At 49.3% G+C, this 11187-nt stretch overlaps 1 protein-coding gene across 1 annotated transcript in view; it reads right to left on the bottom strand.

Moving 5' to 3' along the window:
- The window catches only part of PLAUR (plasminogen activator, urokinase receptor), a 14139-nt gene extending 3227 nt beyond the window's left edge, over positions 1-10912 (bottom strand). Inside the window, exons 1-6 of the mRNA XM_074369508.1 lie at positions 10684-10912; positions 8973-9083; positions 7690-7833; positions 1907-2059; positions 1213-1347; positions 1-123 (exon numbers count right to left, since the gene is read on the bottom strand). The exon at positions 1-123 is cut by the window's left edge and continues 24 nt beyond it. Of these exons, the coding sequence (XP_074225609.1) occupies positions 1-123; positions 1213-1347; positions 1907-2059; positions 7690-7833; positions 8973-9083; positions 10684-10744 (727 nt within the window). The 5' untranslated portion in view covers positions 10745-10912. The remainder of the gene's footprint in view (positions 124-1212; positions 1348-1906; positions 2060-7689; positions 7834-8972; positions 9084-10683) is intronic.
- Between the last annotated feature and the right edge of the window lie 275 nt (positions 10913-11187).

Genomic DNA, 11187 nt, shown 5'->3' with positions numbered 1-11187 from the left:
ATTGATTCATGGGACCTCGGCATTCAGTGAGGGAAGTCTCTTCGGAGGAACATCCATGGGTGCTATTCCCCTCACAGCTGTAACACTGGAAACCATTCAGTGGCAGGTTTTGAAGCTCCAGGACTTGGGAGAAGACAAGTGACCCAGAAACCACGGAAATTAGCACAGAGCGTTCACAGCGTTACCTCCCCAGCACGCGCGCGATGTCGTGCAGCCCCCTTGTGGTCAGGCATTTGAACAGCACCCTCTTTGGAGGGTTCTCTAGGGCCTGTGAGAGAAATCCCAACTCCCAGCTCCCCACTCACCCGTATCTATCCAGGTACTGGGTAAGACAAAACAGTCCCTGCCCTCAGAGGACTTACAATTTAGAGCTACACTGTCCAATATGATAGCCACCAGCCCCAAGTGGTTGTTTACATTTAAATTGAAATCAGTAGTCATAGGTGGCCAGGGCTGCCATATTGGACAGTACAGATATAGAACCTTTCCATCACCGTGGAAAGTTCTGTTGGACAGTACTAGTTTATAGAGACAGAGTAACACAAATGATATAGATGATACTGGAGGGCAGAGATAGGGAAGTTTTCCCTGAGGATGACGCTTTATAGCTGAGACTCAACAAATGAGAAGGAGCCAGTCAGGTGAACTCCTGGGGAAGATTGTGTGTCAGGGTACTGCATGTGCAAAGGCCATGAGGCAGGATGGAATTTGGCAGTTGTAGAAATGAAATGAAGACCATGAGGCAGACATAGGATCTAGGAGAGCCTTTGGGTTTCATTCTAAAAGCAAGGGGAAGTCATTGAAGTGTTTGCGGAAGGAGAGTGACATGATCTGATTTACATTAAAAAAAAAAAAAAACCACTCTTGCAGCTGTGTTGAACATTGCAGGAGAGGCAGCAGGAAGACCAGCAAGGAGGTCATTGCAGCAATCTAGGTGGGAGGTCATTGCAGCAATCTAGGTGGGAGGCCATGGTGGCTTGGACCAGGTGGTGAGCCGTGGAAGGACTGAAGAGGATGTAGGGGCATAAAGCATGGGTATTCATGAAGATTTGCTAGTTTCATTGAATTTCTCACAGAATCCTTCTTTGAGGGAGGGCTTGATAGGTCCATTTTTCAGAGAAGGAAACAGAGAGGAGGGTTTGCCTGCCAGCGAGCAGCAGTCAGCCTGAGCATACCTCCTTGCCCCGATCCCGGGGATCCCCTGACTCTTACCTGGGCCCCCATTGCATTTTGTGGTGTTGCAGCACCGCAGGAAGTGGAAGGTATGGTTATTGTGGAAGCCGGTTGGGCCTGGGCATCCTGGAAGGTTGCCACAGCCTCGGGTGTGGCGCTCATCCCTTGGACTCTCTGTAGGGGGCAGAGGAGGAGGTCAGATTGCTAATGTGGGCTGAGACTGGATTTGCCCACTGCAGCAGTTGACTGTCTGTCCTCTGCTTCATCCTTCATTGTAAGACCCTCATTTTCTTTGGGGCAGCCATATATTCCAGCCAAAAGATGCAATTTCCAGCCTCCATGTGGCTAAATTCTGGTCAGTGTGATCTACAGTAGAAAAGTTTTATGGGACTTCCAGAAAGGAGAATTGTTACAAAAGGAGGTATGCCCCTTTTTTGCCCCTTCTTTTCCCCTTCCTCTTTCCTGGAACTTGATCTTGAGACCTCGAGTTCCAGCAGCCATGTTGGACTATGAGGCAATCTTGAGAATGGAAGCAATATGTAAGAAATGAGAAGGCACCTGGATTCCTGGTGACTGTGGAACGGTCCTAGTGGCCCTGGACTTCCTATCACTGGATCTTTTGTGTGAGTACTAACTTTGTGCCTTGCTTAAATCCCTGTTATTTTGGGGTTGTTTAGTGCAGCCTTGGGGAGGAGCAAAGCAGGGAGGCGTGGATTGGCAAGTTGGGACCCACCTTCTAGGCTCCGGTGAGTTACCACCTCCAGGCACTGTTCTCCAGGGTTGTGGCACTGCAGGCTCTGGTCCCAGCCCCTCTCACAGCTCAGGTCTGATGAGGCACAGGAAGAACATTCGAGGTAACGCCTTCGAGGAAAGAGAGGAGGCCGACCTGTTTGGGGAGGAGCAGGAGGGTAAGACTCTGGGAAGAGCCCTAGAGACCCAGCTCCCTCAGCATCAGTTCCTCCTTATCCCACCCTTCAGCCAGTCATCAAGTTCCGCCCACTCCATCTCCTGAAACTTTCTAGAATCCATCCCCTCCTTTCCAGCTTCATGATCAGGTCAGACCTCCTTCAAAACCAGCTTCCTCTCTGGCCTCCTGGTTTCCATTCTTGCCCTTCTCACCCCAGAGCATCCCACATGGCCCAAGAAGGATGCTTCTAATACTCAAATCCAACCCTGCTTCTCCTCTGCTCAAAACCCCTCCATGGGTCCCCAGTGCTCTCAGAATTAAATCCAAGAAACTCAGTGTAGCATTCAAGGCCCATCAAAGGCTGGGTCCTGGCCACCTTTCCTGCCTCATCTACCTCCACTACCCCCTCAGACTTTGCTCCACACTGACTTCCCTCAGTCCCCGAGTGTATCTGCTGCGTGTCATCCAGCCTTTGCATCTGCTGTTGCCTTTGCCTAGAACACTTTCCCTATCTCCTACTCATTCTTCAGGGGTCATCTTCTCCAATTTCACCTCCTCCAAGAAGCCCTCCTCGACCTCCCAGGCTGGATCAGGTGCCCTACTGGGCTCCCCATTTCCAGCCCTGCCCATTCTGGGTCATCCCTGTCTGGTGCCAAGTCTGTTTCCCTTATTGGAGTCCATCCCAGGAGGGTAGGGCCAGGGCTGTCTTGGTCACTACTATGTCCCAACATGACCCAGCACAGGGGCCAGGGCCATGATCTTCAATAAATATTTGTTAAATGAATGAATGAATGAATGAATGAACAATTCCTTAAAACCCTTATGTTGTTCCCTGGGATAGCCAACCTCCAAGATGACCCCCAATGATCCCTGCTTCCTTATACCTGTGCCCTTGTGTAGTCCCTTCCAATAAAGAATAGAGCTCAGGGGAGGGTATAGCTCAGTGGTAGAGTGCGTGCTTAGCATGCGCAAGGTCCTGGGTTCAATCCCCAGTACCTCCATTAAAAAATAAATTAATTAAAAAAAAACTAATTATTCCCCCCAAAACCCCCAAAATAAAATAAAACAGCTGCTTAATAAATTAAAAACAAGAAAAGAATAGAGCTGACCAGACCTGTGGAACTAATAGGATATTGTGGATATGACATGTGTGACTTCTGCACTAGATCATGTAAGACATCACCACATCTGCATGGCTCTCTCTTCAATCACTTGCTCTTCAATCACTTGCTCTGGGGGAGAACAGCTGCTGCCATGTTGTAAGGACACTTAAGCAGCCCCACCGTGAGGTCTATGTGGTGAAGAACAGAGGCCTTGGCCAAAGCCATGGGTGCAGATCATCCACGTGAGAGACACTACCTTGGGCACCTTCAGATGACTGCAGCCCACTGTCAAACCCTGACTACAACCTCATGAAAGATCCAGAACTGCCTAGCTAAACCACTCCCAGATTCTTGACCTTCAAAAACTTTGTGAAATAATAATGCTTATTTTTTTAAGTTTTGTGGCAATAGATAATTAAAACACTACCCAATTGTGTCAGAGGTCAAAGCTTCATGTGATGGAGCTGTGATAACTTGGCCTCTCACACAGACCTCCCAATCCAGGCCAAGTGGATTAAGAGTTAATTTTCCCTGGAAACACCAGTCATTCCTCTGCCCAGGTCTTGGCTCACACTGCTCTAAAGCCTGGCATGCCCTCCCCTTCCTGACCCCAGATGTCCAAGTTGAGTTTGGGCCAAGTCTTAGAGAAATTAGAGGGCTGTCTCCGCCAAGGCTCTCAACTGGCAGGCCAGCAGCTGTAATCCGGTGAATCATTTATAGCCAAAGCCAAATCTTTCTCACCAACCATCCCCAAAAGAATAAAACTGAAAGGCCAACAACCCATGTCCTCTCACGTGAACTCCCATGAAAATGGAAGCATGAATTACCATTATTGCCAAAATGGCGGCCTTCACATCCCCACACCTGTACCCCCAAGTGCCTCCTGGAGGTCTCCTGGCCGTCCGTCAAACACCTGAATCTCTATATGCCCCAAACGGGACTCTCCATCTTCTCCAAATCGCTCCTTCTCCTGAATTCCACACCTCTGAGATGGTCTCATCCAGTCCCCCAGGGTAGAAACCTGGCAGACTCCTTGATCCTCCATATCTAGGCATCAGTCTGGATACTCCCACTTCCCTGTCTTCAAGTTCTGTAATCCTTTTGCTTGGCTGTTTCTGATCTTCACGAAGCCCATCTATTGAGTTCTTAATTTTAGCCACTGTTCTCTGTTTCCTGTTTGACTCATCTTAAAAATGGATTCCAGATATCCACTAAAAATTATCCTTTCCTCTGTTTTCTTGATTATGTTGATCATCGCTATTTTAAAGTTCCCTGTTTAGTAACTCCAATATCTGATTCATGATATGTCTGTTTTTACTGTGGGATTTTTCTCTTGGTTTCTGGTCAGCTGGTTCTTTCTATTTTCTTCAGGATATCTTGTATGTTTTGATTAGATGCCAGACATAGATGACAATTTGTCACGGCTCTAAATGATGTTATCTTCTTCCAAAGAGGATTCAGTTTTATTCCTGTCAAAGATTAGATGTAGGCATTTTGGGGTCTGGTCTATTTCAGTTTTGCCCTAACTCCTAGCACGTGGTCTCAGAGGAAAGCCCGAGACCTCTCTTTCCAACTTGGCAACTTCGTTCCCCCAGCATCATATGCCTGCTGGAGTCTCTGCTCAGTTCTGTAGCTTCCCAGAGACTATTTTCTGTAGAGTTTCTTGGAGTCTCACCCTATGCATGTACAGCTTGCCAATGCACTGAAGGAAATTTGCAGATTTGGGGACTCCCTTTCCTGTGGTGCCATGCATTCTAGGATTTTACTTCTCATTTTTCCAGACACTCTGGCAGCCCCAGACTCCAACCTCTGCCTTCTCAGTCTAGCAACGATCGTTTTCTATTTGTGTTCTATTTCCCTTCCACAGCAGCGAGTTGGAAAGTGCACTCAAGGAAAAAGCCAGCTTGTCTGTGGAATGCAACTTCTGTGCTTCCCTTATTTCAAAGATTGGAGCACCGCCACTTCCTTTCTTCATTTGCTGCTCTTGAGTTACTTCAATAATTGTTTATGGGGAGGCAGGGGAGGGTATAGCTCAGTGGTAGAGTGTGTGCTTAGCAGGCATGAGTTCCTGGGTTCAATCCCCAGTACCTCCGTTAAAAAAAAAACAAACTAATTACTTCCCCAACCAAAAAAAAAAATTGCTTATAGTTTGTCCAGGGTTTATAGCTGTTATTGGCAAGGGGGTTGATCCGATACAAGTGACTCCACATGACCAGAACTGCAAACCACTCCTTACATCTAATCCATCGCAAAGTCCTGCTTATCTACCTGCTAAATAGCCCTTAAATCCGTGCACTTCTCTCCATGGGCACAGCGGACACTTCTTTCTTTATCTGGACAATCTCACCTACCTCCAAGTTGGTCCTCTCTCATTTACCCGCTTTCCATCATTGCTTTCCTGCAATCTATCTTCCAGTCAGAGGTCAGAATAATTTGCTCAAAAATACAAACCGGATCTTGGCACACTCTATTTAAACCCTTTCATGACCTCCTACTGTTCCCCAGATGAAATCTCTATTTCCCACCACAGCCTAGAAGGTCCTATGTAATGTGACCTCACCAATTTCATCAGTTCCTCTTGTCCCATCCTTCCCTTCCTCCAGCCATGCTACTTTCACCCACCTCTGGGCCTCTGTATCTGTTGCTCCCTCCGTCTGAAAAATCCTTTCCCTTGTCTTTTGATCAGTCTGCCTCCTACTCATCCCTCAAGATCAAGGTTAGCTGATGCTTCCTGTAGGAAACCTTCCCTGACCTGAATCAAGTATCTCCCCTAGGGTCCACAGCCCTTACTCTTCACTCATCTCAGCCCTGATCACTCGGGCCTCTGTTTCCCTTATCTCAGCCCTGAACTGTGCTTCCCTGTTACATCTCTGACCTCTCTGGTCTGTTTCCCTGATCATGGTCCTGACCCCTTTGCCTGTGCTCCCCTATCCCAGCTCTGAATCATCTGGGCAGTCACTGTCTGGTGATGAGTCTGTTACCACCACCCTCCCCCCACACACATACCCAAAAACACAGTGGACCATGGGGCCCAAGGCTGCCTTGGTCTTGCTGTGTCCCCAGTATCACATAAGGGCAGGATGCGGTTTAACCAACCTAGTCACCACAAGCAGGGTACGATGGCATTAGAAATGGGGCTGATCTAGGTTTATCAGTTGTTAAATTACTGAATTAACAGCTGCTGCCCAAGCTCCTTGGTGGATCCTTGACCACACCCAACTCTCTTTAAAACCCACATGTCCCTGAGACCCACACCAGACCCAGCAGGAGGCTCCAGGGGAGCCTGTTATGCTTGGTCAACGCCTTCTGCAATGCCCAGGACTGTTAAATATTTGGACTATGATCTCTGGTTACAAGTATTACTTAGACTCAATGTTAGTGCTTTCCTTCAGCACATCTAACAGGGAGAGGAAGCTGGCATCCTCTGTCTTGTCACTTCCTTGAAAACAAACGTCTGAATCAGTCCCCACCAACAGATGAAAGTTTGAGGTTAGGATGAATGAAAATCAAACAGAGTCAGGAGGGATGAGGAACAAACAAAAACCCAGCATAGATGAAGTCACTCTGCTTACTGATGTCATTGTGACGAGACTGGCTTTCTCACCTATTTCCTTCCTCACTAGGGCCAGAAAGAGGTATCTCAGCCTGACCAGGCAACAAGGGTCCATTCTTTCCCCACCCTTCCTCTCTTGTGAGAATTTGGGGAAATTTGAGCCTTTTGTAGTCTTTTTCTTAAACTGACCAGAGCCTAAATCCATGAAACAATCAAAGGTTTTGTGAACTTTCTTGACATCATTTTTCACCACCCAACACAAGGATCGTGTATTCCCGGGGACTTCCCAAGCCCACAGCACCCTGTCTGATTCCCTCCTTTTTTTACTTCCCTTAAGGACTTTCAGTCTCTGGTATCTCTCTGGTCTTTGTATCTTGGTCCCTTCTTAAGGGATCAAGAAACTAAGCACCTACTGCCTGAACCATCTCCTGTCCCATGAAAAAAATTAGATGGCAAAACATCAGTGAGATACCTCACTTACCTTTTGAGTGTGTGTATGTGTGTGTGTGTAGCTTCTTAAAGGCAGGTGTTGCCTCTTATGCATAACAACCACACACACACGTAAAACACATATGGGATGGGATAGGATTAGGGATGGAGGTGAGTCTGCAGTTGGTAGAGGGATTGGGGACAGTCTGAGATGAGGTGGGGTTGATTAGGGGATGGGGTTAGAGATGTGTTTGGAAGGAGAACAGGTATGAGTTGGAGAATGTTGACAGTAAAATGAAGTTGGGGATGGGGTTGAAAGTGAGGTTGAGTTGGGGCCGAGGATGGGGATGGAGCCAGGCTGGAGATGTGTTTGGGATAAGGAAAGGTTTGAGTTGGAGTTGGCAGTGGGGTAAGGCATGGAGTTGGGGTTGGGGTAGCCTAGGATTGGGGACAGGACCAGGATGATGGTGAGGCTGGGTTGGAGATGGTTTGGGGTTGGGGAGGGCCAGGGCTGCCATACTCACTCGGTTTGGGCCGGTTACACAAGTTTGACCCACAGATGAACTCTGTAAGGGTGATGATCTGCATGTCTATCCGATAGCTCATGGTCCTGTTGGTTTTCTCTGGGTGGGCACAGCCTCTCTCCACCACCTCCAGCTCCTCATCTCCTGTGAGGGAAGTCTCTTTGTCACTCCAGAGGCTCCTCTGGGCCCAACCAGCCTCTGACACTCTTGGTTATAAGGTCACCCACTCCCAGGGCTGACCCCTACCAATCCTCTCCTCTAGCTTGAGTCCAACTCTGTCTTTTCTAGAGTTATCCACCCTCTCCCCCACCCCTCTACACTGGGAGCCTACTTTCTCTTAGTGACAACCCTATCCCTGGGACCTTCTCGATCCATCAACCCCTCCCTTCCAACTTGGTCAACTTGACAGGGAGATGCCTCAAATAGGAATCTTTAAAGGAAAATGCTTCAAGCTTACCAAAAAGTATTAAAGAATGATATTATAAATATTGTGCATTCATCATCAAACTTTATAAAATATTATCATTTTGCTTATATTTATTTCAGATTTTTTTAAAACAAGATACCAAATTTAAAAGATACTTAAAGCCTCCTGCTTACCCCCCCAAATCCCATTCCCTTTATGCCCTGTCCGGAGGTGTAGGTAATTCTCATACCATGTATACTTAACAGTATATACTATTGTTTATTTGTATATTGTTTACTTTTTTTGTTGCTCTATACTATTTATATTAAAAGGTATCAGATTCTGCAACATGCTTTTTTCTCTCTCAACTTTATGTTTTTGGGAAGTATCTATGTTTAACCTGCAGCCCTAATTCCTTCATTTAAGCTGCTGTGGGTATAAAATGTGTGATTATACCGTCATGTTTCTCCTCTGCTAACGCCTGACTTCAGGGTGTCTCCAGTTTTCCATATTACAAACATTATTGCTAAAAAACATTCTTATAGATGTGTCTCTGGTCACGGGTGGCCAAGGTGCTTGAGGTCTCTATATTCCTAGGAGTCCAGCGGCTGGCTGTAGGGTATGCTAATCTTTATCTGTACCAGACATTGCCACATCGCTCTGTTTGGTGGATGCACCAATTTACCCTCCTAATAGCAGGGTTGGCAGCACCACATCCTCATTGACCTCAGTATTGTCAGATTTTTAAGCGCTTGTCGATTTGGTGTGCGTGAAACGGGTCTCCTTGTCATTTTCATGCGCATTTCCCTTATTTCTTGTGAGGTAAGATTTCTTGGTCACTCGGCATTCTCTGCCACGCTGGAGTCGGGGAGCTCACCTTCCCGTATGCGCAGGATTGTGGTCCTGCAGAGGTCCTGGCCGGGGGAACACTCTTCCACCCTGCAATTCCCGTTGCTTTTACACAGCATGCACTGCAGGCCCCAGGAGGCTGAGGCAGAGAGAGGAGAGGAGAGGACAGGTGTTATTGCTCCGCACCAGGATCCGCCTCTCGCCCCCTGGAGCCCCGATACCAGCATCAGGTCTCCAGGCCCTGTGCACTCAGGTTCACGCTCCACTTCTGCCCGCCCTTCGGTTCCTAGGCTGGGTTCCCGCGGGCTGTAATTACAGGCTATCTTTAGACCAACGTTCTATCTCCGCCTTCTACCCTACCGTTCCTTCGCGGCCCACAGGTCCTTCCTACTTCCTGCCCCTGCACGTTTTCCCCGTGATCCTGTCTGCGCGCAGGACCTATCCCGAAAGGCCGATCCCCACCATCTCTGCAGGTCTGGACGTTTTAGCCCTGCTCCCATTTAGGTCCTTTCCCCAACCCCACCTGCCCTCTCTCGGTCTATTCCGCCTCGTGAGCTCTCCTCGGGGTGTCCTATCCTCACCTACTCCAGTCGATCTTTACCTTCTACCCCCGTTCCCGGTGCCCCCCGCTAATGCCCACAGGTTCTACTCCCCTTGGTGGCCTCCCCTCAGCGTTCTGTCGCCACCCAGTAGTTCGCGCCAAACTTCTAACTCCGCCCATGAGCCCTGCGGAGATTCTAACCCCAACTAAAGTGGCCTCCTCTGCAGTGTTCGCCCCGCCGACTAGCTGTTCCCGAGCTATTAGCCCTGCCCACTGGCTCCGCCCCAATATTCTGACCCCGCCCACTATCCCCGCCCCAGTGCTATAGCCCCGCCCACTAGCCCTGCCCCAAGGCCTTTTCCTGCGCACCAGAGCTCCTCCGTGGTCCCTTCCCCACTCCAAATTCAGAGTCCTCCCGAGTCATTACTCGTTCTTGGCCTCCCGCGGCCCGGAAAGTTTTCCGAGTTATTCATTACCCAACCACCTCCCAGCCCCTTCCCCCACCTCCCGCCCCGCCCTGACAGTTCCTTCTCTATTTCCTTTCGTTTTTCAAACCTTTTTACATTTTCCAGAGAAAGGGAGTGAGAGGGCCGTGTCGGCTAGAGGACAGTGAAAAGGAAGGCTCCTCGAAGGACAAGGCTTGGGTCCCCGGCGCCTGGCTCTGCCACGTTCAGCCTGACTCTCGTTAGCCCTTTTGTATAAGGAGCTCTGTCTTCCAAGTGTGTCTGCGTGTCAGTGTGTGTGTTGGTGAGGGGTGGTGGGGCGGAATCAGACATAGTGAGGAGCGATGTGGGAGCCTCTGCGGAGTCAGAATCCCACTTACTCAGTGACCTCGGGTCACTTAGTTCACCTCTCTGTGCCTCCTTTTCCTTCTCTGTGAGCTAAATTGTTCCGCCTGCCAAGTTCGAAATTGCAAGGAAGGCGCTTAGGAGAGTGCCTAGAATAAAGAGCCCACTCATTAAATCGTGGTTGTTAAGTGCCTTCACTCATCTATTACTTCCTGAATGTCTGCTATGTGCCAGGTGCTGTATCGTGTGGGGCTGCAGACAGCAGGAGAATTACTTGAGTTGGAGGGAAGGGGGCCTGGAGACTGCGCCCTTCTCCAACTCATCAGACTCTGAGCTCTCTTCCCCTCCCCTCCCCACTCCCTTCCGGGCCATCGGACCCTGTCCCCTGGGATTCGGGCCCCACCCCCTACCTGGAATGCTGGCCTGAATTGACAGCAGCAGCAGCGGCAGTAGCAGCGGCGGGCGGCCCATGTCCGGCGGCTGCTCCTCTCCGTGGTCTCCCTGCACCTCTCAGTCTGGCCCCACGAAGGAGACAGTTTTGTGGCCCTGAGGGCTCCTCCCAGAAATTTTGCGAAAGAACGAGTCAGCCCCAGATGCGTGGTTTATCATGCACCCTCCCTCCTTCCTCAAAAACTTCCTTCTCAGGGTGCGGCCAGCCTGGAGTCGGGGGGGGGGGGGGGGGGGGGGCGGCGGCTCCTCTCTGACTCATGTTGGCCGTGGTCACCTCTGTCATAGACTGCCTGGGTGCAAATTTTCTGTTCTCTCTTCCTGCTATGGGCAAGGGACCTCAGCCCTCGGATTAAAACTCTTCCCCACTGGAAATTTGTGACTGATTATTAGATCATATAGGGCTTTCGTTAGTTTCGTTAGGAGGGATAATGGTATTGTGGTTGTGTAGGAAAATGTCTTTATCC

This window comes from Camelus bactrianus, chromosome 9 (genome assembly GCF_048773025.1).
Source record: "Camelus bactrianus isolate YW-2024 breed Bactrian camel chromosome 9, ASM4877302v1, whole genome shotgun sequence".
Classification (NCBI taxonomy): domain Eukaryota; kingdom Metazoa; phylum Chordata; class Mammalia; order Artiodactyla; family Camelidae; genus Camelus; species Camelus bactrianus.
This window is presented reverse-complemented; position numbering and strand designations above follow the sequence as displayed.